The sequence below is a fragment of the Vombatus ursinus genome, unplaced genomic scaffold, assembly GCF_900497805.2.
Source record: "Vombatus ursinus unplaced genomic scaffold, bare-nosed wombat genome assembly UNPS02014863.1, whole genome shotgun sequence".
NCBI classification, from domain to species: Eukaryota; Metazoa; Chordata; class Mammalia; order Diprotodontia; family Vombatidae; genus Vombatus; species Vombatus ursinus.
Window position 1 is genome coordinate 39350214 of NW_020954641.1, and position 19424 is coordinate 39369637.

At 39.7% G+C, this 19424-nt stretch overlaps 1 protein-coding gene across 1 annotated transcript in view; it reads right to left on the reverse strand.

Annotated features, from left to right (window-relative positions):
• The window catches only part of ARHGAP26 (Rho GTPase activating protein 26), a 516697-nt gene that overhangs the window by 350713 nt on the left and 146560 nt on the right, over positions 1-19424 (reverse strand). Inside the window, exon 5 of the mRNA XM_027841739.1 lies at positions 12653-12754. Coding sequence (XP_027697540.1) covers positions 12653-12754 — 102 coding nt within the window. The remainder of the gene's footprint in view (positions 1-12652; positions 12755-19424) is intronic.

Below are 19424 nucleotides of genomic sequence, written 5' to 3' on the forward strand. Positions count from 1 at the left end.
TCTACGGTACAAAGGGGGAGTCAAAAAATTTTACACAGATTTTCCAGATCATGGGGGTGCCATCCCTGTAATCCCTGCAATGCGGAAGGGATAATTGTACATGTTAGGGTAGTGTCTATACCTGTGATTTTACTGGTTAGAGGGAATACCTGCCGAGGAAACTTCTTATCAGTATGAATCGGAGCATCGGAAGGAAGAAGTGAATTCAAATACAGCCTCAGACACTTTCTAGGGGTGTGACTCTGGGCAAGTCACTTAACCACTAGTTGCCTCTGTTTCCTCATCTGTAAAATGGGAGTAGGTGAGGATATTGTGAGGATAAAATGATATAATATTTGTAAAGTGCTTTGCAAATTTCATATTGTTTGTTTTTTTTGCTCAGTCATTTTTCAGTCACATCTGACTCTTTGTGATCCTATTTGGAGTTTTCCTGGCAAAGATACTAAAGTAGTTTGCCATTTCTTTCTCCAAACTGATGCAAACAGGATTAAGTAACTTGCCCAGGGTCACACGTATTTGAGAACAGATTTGAATTCTGGAAGATAACTTAGAAAATTAGAAAAAATTTATACATCTCTTAGCCAAGAAATATACTAAGATATTATTTACAAATCAGCATTTCTCAAGGGTCACACAACCAATATTTATCAGAGGAGGAAGCTGAGTCCTAGGTCCATATCATATTATACTATGTCATATCATATTGTATTGTACTATTTATTCATTCATTTATTAATAAATAAATAAATGAATGAAAGCCTGTACCTGGTAAATTGTCAGTTTTCCTTCAAGACTAGTAATCAGATTACTTCTACCTTTCAAATTCAATGTCCATATCCTTACCCACTGTGAACACACACATTATATGTATGTGTGCATGTGTGTGTATGCCTGCACAATGAAATGTGTCTATATCTATTTTCTATCATTTTAACAGCTGATATACATATGACTCTGAAATGTGCAAAATGGTTTATATTCTATTCTCTCATTTGAGCATTAGGACTCCCTGGGTAAGTGATACCTTAATTATTATACCCACTTTAAAGATAAGGAAATGGAAACTCAGAAAGATTAAGTGACTTGCCCATGGGCACACCGCTGGTGTTGTCAGAAGTGATATTGGAGTACAGATGTCCACACTACATGTTGACCACCTAAATACTGCATGTATATAGACCTATGACTTGTCCAACTACAGGCATATATGACAGGCATGCAGATGTAGGTATAATAAAACTGCTACACCGAGGTCTGATAAGGTAAAAAGAGCCAACTGGGAAAAAGCCTAGAAAATATTTGGAACTCTCCTGGCCAAGAAACAGACCAGGACACTCTGGTACCACATTCCCTGACTGTTTCTATGTATGTCATTACATTGAAACTACATTTCAACAATAATTTTTGTCAGTCAAATCACTATTTTTCTATAAGAACTAATGCTATTGTGCTAGGAAACAGAAAAAATTTCATTTTGTAAGAATACAGTTAAGCCATTGTATTTTCCATAATGTATTTTGATGAGTAAGACCAAGAAGATTCCCAATGTAAGAGGGACTACAGATAAACAAGCACACTAATTCAATGCTGTGAACTGATCCAAACACCAAGCTAGGGGGTGCTATGGATACAATGCTAGTCACAAAGGTCTGAATTCAAATTCTGCCCCCAGACTCTTACTAGCTGTGTGATCCTGGGAAAGTCACTTTACCTCTCAGTGTCAGTTTCCTCATCTATAAGAAAAAGGGATAATAATAGAACCTACCTCATGAGGTGACTGTGAAGATCAAATGAGTTAACTTTAATGCATAATATGAATGCTAGCTATCATCATCATGGAAAAAAATCAGGAATGGCTCAGAAAGTGACTAAAATGTCCATTCCATTTGACCCAGAGATTCTGCTGCTAGACACATACCTCAAAGAGGTCAAGACAAAAAGAACTATCCTCAATACACTAAAATATTTATCGTAGCTCTTGTTGTGGTAGCCAAGAACTGGAAACGAAGCTGATGCCCACTTACTTGGAAATGACTAAATAAATTGTGCTACATTCTTGTAATGGAATATTACTGCTCCATACGAAGCAATGAGAACAAAGACTAAAGAGAAAAAGCCGATTTCTGCGAAATGATGCAAATCGAGTAAATACATGCAGGAAGACAAGACATAATGACTACCACAATGTAAATGAAAAGAGCAAAAAATAAAAAATAAAAATCGAACACTATATAATTGTAATAATCAAGTCTGTCTTGAAAGAAAAGATAGGAGACCAAATGTTCCTCCCTTCTCTGTAGGACTGGGTGACTAAGGGTGTGAAATGCTGCATTTATTCTAAGAATCCACTGAGGTTTGGTTAGTTTTCCTGAACTGCTTTTCCTCTCCCCTTTTTTTCTTTGTTAGAAGGGATGGCTCTCTAGAGGAGGGGAACAAGGAAAGCCGATATTGGGAAATGAAAGTCATGTCAAAACAAAACATATCAAAAACTTTTTTTAAAATTTGTATAATTTGCACAACTTTACTGTAACTGTATAATTTATAGTAAGCCTTCGCAGTCTTGCAAAAGAAAGATCCCAGAAGTAGACTCCAACCTTCTGCAGAAATACCAACCCCATGACCTGGCCAGCTGTGTGAGGTAAGACTCCCACTATATTAAACACTAGAGTATGTTATATTAGAAGATGAGTTTATCAGTGATGCTCTTGAAGAGGTCAACTCACTTCAGACAATGTTAGCAACTTCTTCCAAGAATATACTTTAGAAACTGTACATAAAAGCTGGGCCAGAGAATAACTACGGAGAAAAATAGAAATGAAAGCTCCTAGGGAAGCAGAAGATCTAAGCCAGAAGCAGCCATAGAGATTACCTGCGTTAACTCCTTCATTTTACCCCCACCTCCAAGTGTCCTCGGGTACGCTTACAACATTTCTTAAATGCATGCCTTTTGCTCCACCCTGGGGCAGACCCTCATCACCTCATGCCTGGACGATTACCACAGCCTGCTGGCTGGACTCCCTACCTCAAGTCTTTCCTCACTCCACTGCATCTTCTTTTTGGCTCCCTAAATGGTTTTCCTAAAAAACAAGTCTGACCATTTCTTTCACTCACACACACACACACACTCACTCTATCTCTGCCTCTCTCTGTCTCTCTCTCTGTCTCTCCCTCCCCCCCCACCCCCCCGCCCCCGCCATGGCTATTCCCTCCAGGATCAAATACAAATGTTCCATTTGGCATTTAAACTCCTTGGCAATCTGACCCCTTCCTACTTTTACTCCCCATTCCAATGTACTCTATCCTGGGCTCCTCGCTGCTCTTCACACGTGGCAATACAACTCAGAGGTCTCTGCCCCATCCCTGGAATTCTCCCCTACCCAGCTTTCTGCTTTCGGAGGCCTTTCCTGGCCCTCCTGAACTACCAGTACCTTCCCTCTAAGATAACCTTCCATTTACACCATATATATGTAGCTGTTTGCATGTTATCTCCCCCAGTAGAATGGGAGCTCTTTGAGGGCAGGAAACATATTTTTGCCTTTCTTCATACTCCTAGCACTTAGCACAGTACCCAAAATACAGTAAGCACTTAATAAATGCTTGTTGACTGATTGACAAATGAAGAAACTAAAAACAAGACTGCTACTTGGCCAAGGTTACACAACCAAAATAATAATAATAACAATAATAATAATAAATGCTAATAATAGTTGGGATTTATATGGTACTTCCTATGTGCTAAATGATATGCTAAACACTTTACAATTCTTATCTCATTTGATCCTCACAACAACCCTGGGAGCTATTATTATCCTCATTGTACAGATGAGGAAACTGAGGCAAATACCAAGTAACAAATGATATGCCTAGGGTCACACAGCTAGTATGTGTCAGCGGCCACATTTGAACTCAGGTCTTTCTGACCCCAGGTTTAGCACATTACATATTATATCACCTCACTGTCCCTAAAATGTAACAGATTCAGCATTCAAACCCAGGTCTCTGGCTCTAAAACACAAGATCACTGGTGTAGAGGTGGAATAAGCCTTATGTGTCACCTAATACAATTTCTACATGTTAGAGATGGAGAAAATAAGGTGACTCTCTTAAGGTCATACAGAAGCAAGGCCAGGATTCAAACCCAGGGCTTCTGACTGCAAATTCTGACTCTTTTCTCTTCCATTACAACTAAGAGCTTTTTCTAGGGAAAGGAAAGGAAAAGAATAGGAAAAAAGGGAAGGGAAACCCATTTTAATGCAAACAAATATCTAAGAGAATTATATCACAAAGTTCAGAATTAGACTCCACAGGAGGGCTCAAACCTATCTGTTATAATAACTGTGTTGAGAGCATTTCAGCTGGGCCAATGCCATCTCAGTCAACATCTGCTAACACTGTCTTTAATCTCTTCATAGCAGGAGCCCAATTCCCTCACAGTTATTGGCACACATACCCCCTCTGCTGTACATCTTCCCTCCCTCTCTCCTGGCAAACTGACTGGAGCACCAGAAAAAAAAAATTTAAAGGCATTCTGCCCATTTGCAAAATCCTAAACTCCAGGGTGGGAAATGCCCTACTCCTGCAGGTATAGAGCTATAAGGAAGTGTCCTGTAAGCAAAAAGAATCAATCTGTTGTGATTCTAAAGATCAAAGCCACCTTCACCCACAAGACTTCCAAAGCATCCCTTCTCATTTGATATGCATCCTCGCTTTTCAATGACTGGCTACCGGCTCTTCTAGAAAGCGGCTACTTATGAAAAAAACTCCTAGAGAAAAGATTCCAAACCAGTTATCTCTTCACCCTATCATCAGTTCTCTACCTTTGAAATGATTACGGACAAGGCAACAGAGACAGAGAACAAGGCCTACATAAAATTGAGTTAATGTCTCATGGTATGATTTGATTGGGATGAGAAGAATTTCCTAAATTAACATCTGCATTTATTTACCCTGTTAATTACTTTGTAAATCTCAAACTAGGAATTCTCAGCACGATTTTCTGTATTTTCCTACAAGAAACAGTGATTTCTCTATTTCTATAGTTATAAAGTAACCAAGACACATTTTAAGACCACTTGTTGTCAGATATCTTATAGAAGGGATTTTCAGACAGGCATAATTCAATTGGATGGTCTATCTGAGGGCCCTTCCAAATCTAAGATTCTATGATGTCTAGACCTCAATGTGGCTCCACTACTATCATAAATTACTGGTTCTCAATGCCCTAGGAGGTATGGGTGGTATCCTCAATGCAACTAAAGGAATGGAGCATATTTCCAACTACTATAACCCAACTCATATTGACAATAACATAATATTTATTAGGTCCCTATTACATGCAAAGAACTCTGTTAGTAAGCAGAGAATATAGAGATTAAATATACATACATGCACGTATGCACAAATCATCACTTCTCATTCCAGCTGTATTCACCAACTGTACACACACACACACACACACACACACACGCTCACACACATAAGCCATGACCTCAACAAATGAACAAACTACAGAAGATAGACTGTAATCAATCCAAAAATCCAGACCAGCAGTTTAAACTTCTTTGCGTCCTGGGACCCTTTTGACAGTCTGGTGAAAAGTAACTCTTTTCAGAATAATGATTTTAAAAGCATAAAATATATAGACTACAAAGGAGACTATATTTAAATATAATTATCGAAATATTTTTTAAAGACAAGTAATGGGGGTAACTAGGTGGCGCAGTGAATAGAGTACTGGCCCTGCAGTCAGGAGGACCTGAGTTCAAATTCAGCCTCAGACCAAACACTTGACACTAGCTGTGTGACCCTGGGCAAGTCACTTAACCCCAATTGCCTGGGGAAAAAAAAAAAAAAGTAAGTCATTTATAAAGCCCTGGTCCATAGCAATATGTAGGGTAAATTAGAGGATGCCCTGTGATCTCCCACCACCTTGCCCTTACTTCTGTCAATCCCAATTCTTTCCTCCAAAGACCTACCGAATTCCTACAGATATGACAGGCCTTACTCATGTCAGCTCTTCCACAAAGCTTTCTTTTGCTGATTCCCCTCAAATAGTAATAATGGCCCTTCTCCTTCTGAACTTTACCTAGAACACTGTATGCCTACTCTAATGAAATATTAATAATAGCTATGATAAAAGTTAATACTTACAAACTGCTTTATATATTATCTTATTTGATCCTCATAATAATATTGTGAGTATTATTATCTCCATTTTATAATTGAGGAAATTGAGGCTGAAAAAGGAGGTGAAGTGACTGTCTGCTATGCCACTTGGCTGTCCCATATACTATTCTGTATCACAGTTGTTTGTATAGGTGTTACATGCCACCTACTAGACTATAAGCTCCATGAGGACAGGGATTGTGCCCCATCTAAATTTTTTCCCACAGTGCTTGTTGGTACACCAAAGGTGCTGCTGGTAGAGTTTCCATCACAGATTTGAGAGCTGGGAGGGACCTCAGAGAATATTCAGTCCAATTCCCTGACTTTGTAGGTGAGGAACCAAATTCAGAGAGGCAACTTGGTATCATGGACAGGACACCAGACCTGAACTGAGGAAGACCTGGAGTGTCTGACCTGAGATAGCCTCAGGTTTCTGGTCTATAAAATGAGGAGAATAATAGCACCTACCAACCAGGGTTCAGATGGTGCAATATGTAGAGTGCTGGGCCTAGAGTCAGGTAGGTACATCTTCCCAAGTTCAAATCTGACCTCAGACACTTACCAGCTGCATGACTTTGAGATAAGCAAGTCGCTTAACCCTGTTTGCCTCAGTTTTCTCATCTGCAAAATGAGCTGGAAAAGAAAATGGCAAACCCCTCCGGCGTCTTTACCAAGGAATCCCCAAATGAGGTCACAAAAAGTCAGACACAACTGAATAATGACTGAACAACAAAAGTTATCTAAATATTTTTAAAATAAATTCACAGACTTCAGGTTAAAAATTTCTCATCTAGTCTGACCACCTTCCTCACAAACACACACATACACTGGACACAGAAGGAAACTGAGAACCAGTGAGATCACATTGTTAGTAATAAGTAGTCAATGGAGAATTGAAACTTGGGTCGTGGAACTTCTACTACACTGTGTCACCTGGGATTTTTTTGGCACCAAGTTTTGCCAAGTGTTGTACACACAATAGAGCTCATTTGATCCTCACACCATCCCTGTAAAACAGATGTTGTTATTATTATCTCCATTTTACAAATGAGGAAACTGAGGCTGAGAAAGGAGATTAAGTGACTTGCCATGGGATATATAGCTAGTTAAGAATCTGAGGCATGACTTGAACTCTGGTTTTCCCAAGTCTAACACTCCTACCCTCCATACCACTAGCTGCTTGGAACCAAATCTTAGGAATAAGAATGTACTTCAGAGATCAAATCCCTTTCAGGATTCACCCTCGATTGAAATGCCTGAGATGCTTTCACTTGCTACCACTAGATGGCAGTGGTAACCAACAATTCTGCCAAAGAAACCACCTCAGAAGCAATTTTTCCAACTTTGTAATGGTTTATTTTAAACGCCTCCTAGCCACAATATATGATCAATACAGTGTTTTGCCCTGAGAAAAAAAATCACGCCAATCAACATGCAAGAGCTACCTATTCTCAGTCTGAGATTCACTGACAGGCTGAACAACATTTCTTCCCTTTGTTATTTCTGAAGACAATAATTAATGATAATTAACATGTATATAGGTGCTTAATAAATGTTTATTGACTAAATGGCTAAATATAGCACTTAATAATGTTCCAGGCACTGTGCTAATTGCTTTACAATTATTATTTCATTTGATCAATACACAGTTAGTACTCTGAATGTTCAGTGTCCTCTTAGGACCACATGATAGATCACCACTGTCTCACACCTTTTTTGCTCATGGCCATTATGAAGCTAGGCAGAGGCAGCTTGGTGGTACAGTGGATAGTGCCCTAGACCTAGAGACAGGAAGACCTGAGTTCAAATCCAATTGCCTCCTGCACTTAACAACTTGGTGACCCTGAGGAAGTCAGTTTTCTCATCTGTAAAATGGGGGTAATAACAGCACCTACCTCAAAGTTGGTATGAGATAATATTTGTAAACACCACCTTGCAAATCTTAAAAGCACTAAATACTAGTCATTATTATAGAATAGCTAATCACCATCCAATTCCTTCTCTCTGATATATCAAAGCCTGAGAACACTTCTCTTTGTTCCAACAACAGCACTATTAGGAACACAGAATCACTGCTTTAGAACTGGGAGGGATCTAAGATCATCTAGTCAACCCCTTTTATAGAAGAGGATGTGGAGGCCCAAATAAATGAAGGGATTTGGCCTAAGGCAACTCAGCACGAGGGCTAAAATGTGGGGAACAACTGATTTAGGGAATACTGTCAGTCACTGGATGAAATCCACAAAATGGGGCTAGTTCAACCTCTCTTTTAGAGAAATAAACACGTACCTAGCATGGTCCCATGAACCTATAAGGCGAATAATGAATGTTTGTTGCCAGAACATATTTTTTTCTGATAGGAAACATGTATCTGACAAAGAGAATTTACGTAAAATCAGTTATGTGTAAAGCACAGTGTCTAGAACACAGTAGGTACTTAATAAATGTTTACTCCCTTCTTCTCCCTCTAGGTAAGGGAAGGGAAGGGAATAAGCATTCATATAGCATCTACTATGTGCCAAGCACTGTCTAAGTGTTTCTGACGAATACGACTTCATTTAATCCTAACAACAACCTTAGGAGAGAAGTGCAATTATTATCCCCATTTTACAGATGAGGATTACACAAACTAAGATTAAGTGATGTGCCCAGGGTCATGTTTCTTGGCTGGATTTGAACTCAGGTCTTCCTAACTTCCTAAGTCCAGGCCCAGTGTTGTGTGCACTGTGCCACCTAGCTACTTGAATTTGAGCCAGGGAGATCAGCTGGAAGGCAGTTGTCTAAGAAAGAGATTATGTGACTTACCTACCTGAGGTCACACAGGTGGAAAAGCCAGAACCGAAACCCAGGTCCTCCAACTACTCCACCGTGCAGTCAGTAATCTTTCTACTCCCTCCCATTTTGAGTTCACATTCTCTTGTCCGGGAACCACCCTAGCTACATGGCAAGAGGCTTCTCATATGCCAGACAGCTGCAGGACCATGAATTTCTTGGCCACTGTATCTCCAACTTACACACAGGGAACACTCATCCTGAAGAATCTCAGAATTCTCAAGTGTCAGAAACTATATGGAAGCAGGCAGGGATGGTTTAGGTGCAGAATTATTACTATTAGCTAAGCAAAATGCTAATAACTCACCTTTGTATAGCATTTTAAGGATAACAAAGCATTCATGTCTCGAAAACCCCAAGAGGTAAGGAATGCAGGTATTGTTATCCTACGGGTTCAGAGAACGTAGGTGTTTCCCTGGGGTCACACAGCATCAAAGGTAGTTTTCAAACACAGGTCTGCAGACATCAGGGAGACTAATTCTTACTAGGATAACTTCCTCTTGGTTTTTGATCTCAGAGTACAGCCAGCTGACAAAATCAAGGTTGGCAGCTAGAAATTAAATAGTATTTACACATGGAGAACTAACAGTTGACTGTATAAATACTGATTTCAGCATGGTAAGATCAATGACTTCTGGATTTTATTGATCATTCAGAAATGCCAATGATTTGTGTGGACTGGTTACACACTATAATTGTGCTGAAGATATTGCTTCCATTAATATTTAGTTGACTCTTAAGGGTTTTCTAGGTCCACCATTTTTATCATTTTGTTCCTTTCTTACCTCTTCTCCCTATTAATCTCACCCTGCCTATGGGTTGATTTGGGTTTTTTTTTTTTTAAACAGTTATTGTAATTAAAAATATTTATCATTTGGTGGCCAAATCTCTAGAATGAGCATCCTAGAATTTGGTCAGGATACTCCTCAAGCAGCACGTCTAGCCATCACAGTCGCACCATTCATCATCAATCATCAGGCCCATGAATGACTCGTGATTTATTAGCAATTATGACCTCAAAAACCACCAAGAAGAGGGAACTGTCCAAATAACCCAACTATATAATATGCTTCTGTCTAAATCTTATAGAACTTAACATCATAGGATCATAAAAGGACCCATTAAGAGCATTTTACAAATGGGGAAACTAAGGCTAGAAGAGATTAAGTGACTTGCTCAGGGTCACACTTGCCCAGGATACACACAAGTGTCTGAGACAGGATTTGAACTCAGATCCTATGTTACCTGAGAAGTATGAATTAATTTCATCCATATATGGCCTCGCAGACTACCTCTAGGATAAGGAAATGGTAGACCTTCTTTTGTATCTCCAACAGTACTGCTTTACACAGTAGGCACTCTATTCTTGTTAGATGATGGTAGTGAATTTATTTTGTGTTTTTTTTTTTCATTTTGTCGTCAAAAGTTCTTAAAAACACGGACAGATGCACAAAATAATAAAGAGTGAAATGAGATGAACCAAGAGAACACTGAATACAACCACAGCAATACTGTTTTAAGAACAACTTTGAGTAAATAAGTAATTTTGACTATTATAAATACGCAAACTAACCACAAAGTTTGTATGAAGGAAGACGCTATCTATATCCAGAGAAAGAACTGAGAGATAGAAATATGTATAGAATGATTTTACATATATAAACATATTTCTTTCTAAAGGTAGCTAGCCATCTCTAGGGCAGGGAAGGAGGGGGTAGAGATAAGGGGAAACCAAAAAGAAACTTACATGATAACTTTATTATATATTTAAAAGGAATAGCAAGTTGTACATAGCAGATTTGCTGTTTCATGTGCAATGATCTTTTTTTATTATGCTATGTTATGGAAATGTTTGTTTTATTCCATAAATTAAAAAATAAATAAGTAAATTTTTAAAAGACCTCAATCAATACAGGATCATAGATTGAGAGCTAGAAGCACTCCAGAAGTTATCTAGTCCAACCAATTCATTTTACAAAGGAGGAATTGAGGCCACGAGGTTAAGTGACTTGTCTAAGATCACACAAGTGAGGTGGCACAGTGGATAGAGTACTGGAGTTAGGAAGGCCCAAGTTCAAATCTAGCTAGCTGTGTGAACAAGTCACTTACCCTCTGTCTGCCTCAATTTCCTCCTCCGTAAAATGAGGCTAATAGGACCTACCTTCCAGGGTTGTTATGAGGATAAAATGAGATAATATTTATAAAGCTCTTTGAAGACCTTAAGGTATTATAAGTTACTGTTATCATTACTGTTGCTATTATTATTATCATTATTATTAAGATCTGGGATTTTAACTCAGATCTCCTAACTCCAGCTCTAATTTGCTAGTTGTTCCACACATAAACTAGATCAACTCTCTGTATTACCATTTCAGAGAAGAGAACTAAAGAATAAAGCAAGAGACTTAGCTCATGGATATTTAGCAAAGTGGATTCTAACTAAGCAACCCCTGAAATCATCAGATCTACTGCAGACCAAGTACTCAGCCCTACTGCCTCTGATGAAACCTCTCAGGATAAAATTAATTATCATTAATTATCACCGTGCAAGGAGGAACAGAATTTAGAGATGAAGTCGGGAATCTACCTTCCGCATTCATGCTAACAAGGAACAGGCAACACAGTCAAAAATTCACCATGTTGAGCAGAGAGGTCAAATTGTCATTCCACTTGAAAGAGAACAACCAAAAAATGATACCTCCTTGGGCTCAATCAATAGTCAAGCTTTGCTGACTCTCCCTCCCCAATATGCCTCATACCCTTCCTTTTTTCCCCAGACACTACCGTAGTTCCGGCCTTCATCAGACAACTGCCTTCCTAGCTCTCAAGCTGAAGCAGCTAGGAAGCACAGTGGATACAGTAGTAAGCCTATATGTCTCATCTCCAGACATTTGCACAAGCTGTGTCCCATGACCAGATTACATTTCGCTCCTCTCCTCCAACTCACGGAATCCTTTTCTTCCTTCAAAACTCAGCTCAAGGTACCACCTCCTAAAGGAAACTCACCGGATTCCTCCCTCTCCCCAGGTGCTCACATCGTCCCAGAAATTCCTTTCTAAACATTTTTATTTTGTTGTTTCCCTATGTCTCACACTCCCACTGCTGCACAGGAATTTTCTTCATTTTTGTCTTTGTCCCCCTAGAGGTTGGCACAGAACAGGAGAATGTTTGTTGCAAATGAATGCAAGGAATGTAACTTCCCATGGATCACATCAAATGCTTAAAAACAGCAACTGATCTGTGGGAAAGAATCAATCAACAAGCAATTATTAAGTGTTAGGAATACAAAGTCAAATATTAAACATTAGCCACTGGTCTCAAAAAGCTTACATTCTACTAGGGGATCTGATTTAAATGCCAAAGTATCCTTAAAAAAAAAAATAGATCTACAACAACCAGACCCTATGAAAAGACTGGTATAGGGAGAAGATATTTTTAAGGCACAATATCTGGGTTTTAATGAAATAATGTTGTGAGGAAAACAGAAAGTAAGATTTTACTTTAAAAAAGAATTCTCATATTATTAAGGACACGGTCATTCCATATCACTAAAAATCTAACAGGACTTGCCCATAGGAAGTTAAAATATGCCCCCAAAAGATTAAAGTATATCCATCTTTCATCTGAAAACCAAGAGTTTCAATGACAGCCTTACCTCATGAAGATGAGCTTCCTTCTTCTTGGAAGACAAGTTCAAGTGTTTCTCCAAGACACCACAATACTTCTCTGTTTCCTTATCATACTTCTTCTTGGCATCCTATCAAAAAATGGAGACATATTGCAGAAATAAATGCAGCCTTGACTACTACAAACACTTAACTCTCTTTCCATCTTTATGCTCCCCTTTCTTCCCACCTAGAACTTCTCATAGACCACAGGAGACAAGCAGAAACCCCAGGCTCTACAAACAGCATTCCTGGTCATGAAAATACCATAGTGTATTCCTCTCTACTGAGGCATATAAAAGGAGGTAAAAACGGTCCCTGGCTTCTTAAAGCTCAAACTATGAATTGAGGAAGGCTCCAAAATAAAGCTGATAGGTGGGGAAAGGGCTGTGTTCGGGGGAGGAACAGGCTAAGGGCCAGTATCTATTGCTGCTAATCCGTCATGATTTTGTTTTTTCAGTCTTGTCCTACTCATGTTTGTAATGCACTTTAGCACAGTGCCTAAAATATAATAAGTGTTTAATTCTGATAAAGTGTTCAGTCATTTCAGTAATGTCTGATCTGTGTCACCCCATTTGGGGTTTTCTCAGCAAGGATACTGGACTGGTTTGCCATTTCCTTCTCCAACTCATTTTCCAGATGAGGAAAGTGAGGCAAACAGAGTTAAGTGACTTGCTCAGGGTCACACAACTATTAAGATGAGTCTTCCTGACTCCAGGCCCAGCACTCTATTCACTGCGCTACCTAGCTGCCCACCTGTATCTGATTCATTCTTTAATTTTATTCAGCTCAGGGCAAAATATTTTTAGAAAAAAGAGTCAGAAGGGTCAATGAGGTGCAGGGTCCTGAAGCCAGGAGGATCTGAGCTCAAATTCGGCCTCAAACACTTACTAGCTGTATGACCCTGGGCAAGTCACTTAACCCTGACTGCCTCCCCAAAAAACAAAAACAAATAAATGAAAAAGAAAGAAGGAAAGAAGGAAAGACAGAGAGAGAGAGAGAAAGAGAGAGAGGAGTCATAACACCAGGATTCAAATCCTCTCAGACACATACATTCTGGCTGTATAACCCCAGAGTTAAGTCAAGTTCTTACTGCCCCAGGCAACTAAGACTATAAATTGTAGAGAAGGTAGTCATCTGTATTGGTAAAGGGAGTTTCCCCATTGGGAGTATCCTATACCAAATAAATCACAGGTTCTGTGAACAAAGCTAGAAAACAGGAACTTTCATATTTTTAATGGCATTTTTATTGAATAGGGTCTAACACTATTAGTCATTCAAATGTGTAAAGAAGGAAGCAAGAGGCAGGGAAATTTTGGCACTGGCATGGCAACCAACAATTCATTTTCTAATCTTGGGCACAAGCCCAGATTTTTGTTTTTTCCTTTGTCTATCTGATGACCACTGCTGTTTTTCCCCCTGTGAATCAATGCCCATGACGGAAAAAAAGAATTCCCAAATTATCCCAGAACTCAACTTTATTCTCCAGGGTACTCAGACATGAGGTAAGGTGAAGCCCACCCTAAGTAGCAGGAAGTAATGTTCTCAAACTGAAAATGTTAATGAAATTTTTAAATTAATAGTAATTTTTATTATATTATTCCATTAATAATTGGTTGAATAATTATTTAGTGATTATTACTGAATCTAAAAATAATGAGGCAGCTAGGTGGCACAGTGGATCTGGAATCAGGCTTCAGGCACTTACTAGCTGTTGGCCTCTATAATGATAGCAGCTACCTCCTAGCTTTGTTGTGAGGATTGAGAGACACTGCTTGAGAGAAACTGATATTATACTACTATAGAATTATACATATTATACTGCATATATACTATACTACACACATTATAATATGATACTATTAAATTAATAACTAATTATTAATTTGTGATTCACCCTTTTCCTCTTACTTCTGTTAAAACCCATCTCCTGAAAAGGTCAGCAAGTCTGGGAAGGGCATGGCAGAATGATGAGATTTGCTGCTAGCCTTCAAGGCAAATATGCCATAGTTGGGTGGGACTCCACCCAACTGGGAGACCTAATTTCTGGTTTAGAATTCTAAAGTCCAGTCTGGGTGAACCGTTGCATGGAGGAGAAACACCCAGTCCTTGGCAACTCAGCTCAGAATGAGAAAACTAGCTAGAGACGTCTGGATGGAGATGGCTTCCCCTAGCCCAGATGCCTTGAGGCTGCTGATCAAGCAGGAAAAGAAAAAGACTTTTAGCCCACCTCTTCATTAAACGTCCACTAATCAGGGTTGAATTTCATTTGTCAGAGGCATTCCCTTTCAGAAGGGATTTAAGGAGTTTCAAGGTCTGCACTGATTGCTGGTTAGCCTAATTAATAAATTGATTAATTACCCAGAAACTCTGTCTCTCAGGGTTTTTATTCATCTCAGGATCAAATGAGATAATATTTGTAAAGAACTTAACACAGTGTCTGGCACATAGGAGGTACTTAACAGATGCTTATTCCATTCCTCTTCCCTCCATCACTGACACACTTCACAATTCCAGGTCTACTCCTTTTGCAGTTGTTGGGTCCTTTTTCAGTTGTGTCCAACTCCTCACGAGCCCATTTGGGGTTTTCTTGGCAAAGGTACTGGAGTGGTTTGCCATTTCCTTTCCCAGCTCATTTTACAGATGAGGAAACTGAAGCAAACAGGGTTAAGTGACTTCCCTGGGGTCACATAGCTACTAAGTGTCTGAGGACAGATTCAAAAGCACCAATTGAGTCTCCCCAACTCCAGGCCCAGCACTTTATCCACAGTGCCACCTAGCTGCCCATTCATTTAGACCCTAAATAAAATAATCAATAAACCAACAAATATTTACTAAGTGCCAGGCCCTGTGCTTGGACCAGTGGCTATAAAAACAAAAATGGTACCTAACTCAAGGTTCGAACATTCTACTGGAAGAAATAACATGCTTAAGTATAATGCTGAATAATGTGGGAATGAGATATAATTGAAGTGATCACCTTGTGGAGATCAGGAAAGCCCTTGAATAGGAAATGACAGAAGAGCTGACCTTTGAAAGGAACCAGGAATTCTAAGAAGCTGAGGAAAGGATGAAGAGTATTCCAGGCATTCAGGGACAGCCTGTGCCAAGGCAAGAATTTGGGGAAATGGAATCCTGAATTTGAGGAACAACAAGTTGGCCAGTTTATCTGAACCATAGAGCATCTGGAGACATAATTCCCAATTATGTCTAAGAAGTCTGAAAAGGTAGCCCGCAGCCTGGTCTTGTAAAGGGCTTTATGCCAAAGAGGCATTTGTATTTGATGCTAGTTACTCTGGAGCTTCTGGGGCTTTTTAAGCAGAAGAATGGCACAGTCAGAGCTGTGTCTTAAGAAGATTATTCTTGAGGCAGCCAGGTAGTGCAGTGGATAGAGTGCTGGACCTGGAGTCAGGAAGACTCATCTTCCTGACTTCAAATCTGGCCTCAGACACTGTCTATGTGACTATGGGCAAGTCACTTAACTCCAACTGCCACCACACCCCCCCCCCCAAAAAAAACCATATCATTCTGTCAGTTGTGTGGAAGACGGGAAGAGACTTGAAGGAAAGAGAACAATTAGGAGTCTGTTACAATAGTCCACGAGGGTCTCAACAAGGGTTGTGGCCATGTGATTCTAGCTCTGCTTATTTGCTAGTGCCTTTGGATATGTCACAACCTTTTTTGGCCTCACTTCATTCATTTATAGAGTAAGTTAGACTAGATCAGTGGTGTCAAATTCAAACAGAAGGAGATCCCTGCAGGCCTCATACTGACTTAGAAAACAACAAATTAACACTATCTTTGTTGTATTGCATTTTTAATTTATTCTGTTATACATTTTCGAATTATATTTTAATCTGGTTGGCCACATTGGGGGGTTATGTTACCTGATCTCTGCCCCACCCAAATGAGCTTTTCCTCCATTTTATATCTTTCTCTTAAGTTGCTTCTGTCTTTGTACAGCAAAGTACCAGGAAAAGAATAGGAGAGCTCTGGGGTCAGGATCTAGATTCAAATCCTTCCTCTGATACCACGTTGGACTATTAACAATTCTCAAAATGTGGTGAAATGATCCCTGGGGGGTTCTTGATTCCTTTATAGAAGGTCTACAAGGTCAAAACAATTTTCATAATAATTTGAGGAAATTTTAATTTCTAATGCAGTAAGTATTGATAGCTATAAACCAGGTATGTGCTGGAGCCAGTTCATACTAGCTCACAACAGCTGATTATTAAATTTTCAGTGTGAGCATTTACACCTTGGAAATCAGCAAATGTTACAAATCAGGGTTTGGCTTATCGTTTTGTTGATTGTCTAGACTTAAGCGATGGAGAAAATGTTATTAATACAGATTGAATTTTAAAGTGTGTCTTGTGAAAATCTTTCTTATCCCAGAGAGCTGATTGTTAGACATTTACCAGCACATCCCTGGATAGACCCTACATAAACAAAAACTCACTGGGTAGTGTAAAAGGGTTCTGAAACTGAAGTGTGAGAATCACTCAATTAGATAATAAAGTTCCTTTCAGATGCCTAGGACTCTATCAACCAGCTAGTACCGAAACAAATCTGCACTTTCTTTCCCACCTCCATCCTTTTGCTTTGTAGTTTCCTATGTTTTGAATACCTTCCTTTGGGATTTCCACTGCTATCAGTTTCCCAAGTCCAGAGCAACTACTATATCTTTTCCACAAGTTTCTATAATTTCCATCCTCCCTCCCAAGATACAGTGTAAACAGAACTGGTACCACAGTCAAAGATCTTAGATTCAAATCCTGACTCTGATGCTTATTATCTGTAAGATCTTGAACAAGCCACCTAAATCTCAAAGGCCTCAGTTTCCTCATATGTAAACTGAGGAGCTAGAAGCTTGATCCAGCTTTAGTCCTGTAAGTCTTTCTATAATCATAGAATCATAGCTCTAGAGTTGGAAAGGACCTTAAAAGTTGGGTCATTTTGCAAGTAGGGAAACTAAGGCCAAGAAAGGTTAAGTGACTTGCCCAGGGTCACACAGCTGCTGAATGTCTGAAGCCAGGTCTTCCTAGCTCCAACTATGCCCAACTTTCTATCCAACCTAACACAGTGCCTCTATGTCACCCCATAATGGACTTCTTAAGGGCTGAGTCTAAGTCTTAATCATCTCTGTACCTCACCTGTACCTGACAGAACCCTGCACATCACAGGCACATGTTGAATTTCCTGAAAAGGAGGCAATGAATCAAAACAGATGAAAGAGAAGAAATCATCAAGGCCAGGGGAAAAGGACTCTCTGAGTGAACCAGTTTCTGTTTTCAAATTTTGTGAGCAAAGCCTCCCCAAAGAAGCTCCTCTGTTTTATATAACAGCCAGGTCCCTCTCTGCCAGTGACTTAATGATATCAGTGTGGGTGCAGGCCAGCCCATGTTAGCAACTCTTTCTAGAGGATCTTTGGGATCTAGAGACTTTGGGAAGTCTCCCTTCACTGTATTCCAACAGGCAAAGAATGGGAAGAGACCACAGGCCATGTGGCACCAAATTTTTGCAATATTCTAACCACTCACAGAGGGTATCTAAATTTAACATCCAAGAGGAGAGCCAAAGATAAGGGGAACATTAGCCAGCTCTTGCCCAGAGAAAAAGAGCAAGATCTTTATAAGCACTGCTGGGCTAGGATCCTGGGCTTTGCTTGTTACCAAAGAAAGAGGGATATACCAACAACCAGTCTGTTGAAACATCTATAGATCAGGTAACGTAACCCCCCAAAACAGACAACCAGATTAACTCGGTAAGTTTTTCTTAACCTTTCCCTAATGGAATAATCACCAACCTCTCGTGATATAATTAAAGTCTGAGCTCTGTAGCCAGGCATTCAAGGCTTTGTTCAATGTGATACTGCCCTGTTTTCCTGGTCTTAGCTAATATTGCCTCCCTCCATGTTATCTGTCCTCCAACTCAACTGGAATACCCACCATCTCCTAAACTTGCTCTGAATTTCCCAGCAACCATGTTTTCCCCAGAGATGTCTGCTATGCTTACAATGTCATTCTCCCCATCCTCTACTTCCTCTGAGAAGTCATCCCTGAATTTCCTCTTTCCCTTCTGCTGGTCTTCGCACATACTCTTGCATACACATCAGGTATCATCCTGAATTAAGAGCTATCTTCATATTTGCTATGTCTCCATACATGGTAAATTCTATAAGGGCAGGTGATTTTAAAGGCCTTAGTTAAACTAAGAACTAAACCCAGCTCTGCTAGTCACTACTTATGTGACTTTGATAAAGTCATTTAACCCCTCTGGGTCTCAGTTTCCTCAACGGTAAAATGAAAATATCAGACTAGATGACCCCCAAGGTCCCTTCCAGCTACTACCATCATTCTCACTAACTCTACGTAGCCCCCTCCTTACCAGGCTCTCTAAATTCGGTTTCTTACAAGTAGCAACAGGTTGTTATGGCAACTGAATATAAAAGGAGGAGGAAGGAATAAATTTAGCATCCTTACAGGAAGGATTCAGAAAACAGAACTTGGCTGCTACCAAATACACCCCCAGTGTCATTCGCTGGCACTTCAAGACTGTACTTTAGATAGCATAGCTTCCTTCATTAAACTGTGTACTAGAATAGAACAGGAACACATATATAGAGAGGGAGGGAGGGATGGAAGGGAGAAGATTTAGAACCAAAGCAAGACACTGTGTGTGTGTGTGTGTGTGTGTGTGTGTGTGTGTGTGACACTGTGTGTGTGTGTGTGTGTGTGTGTGTGTGTGTGTGTGTGTGTGTGT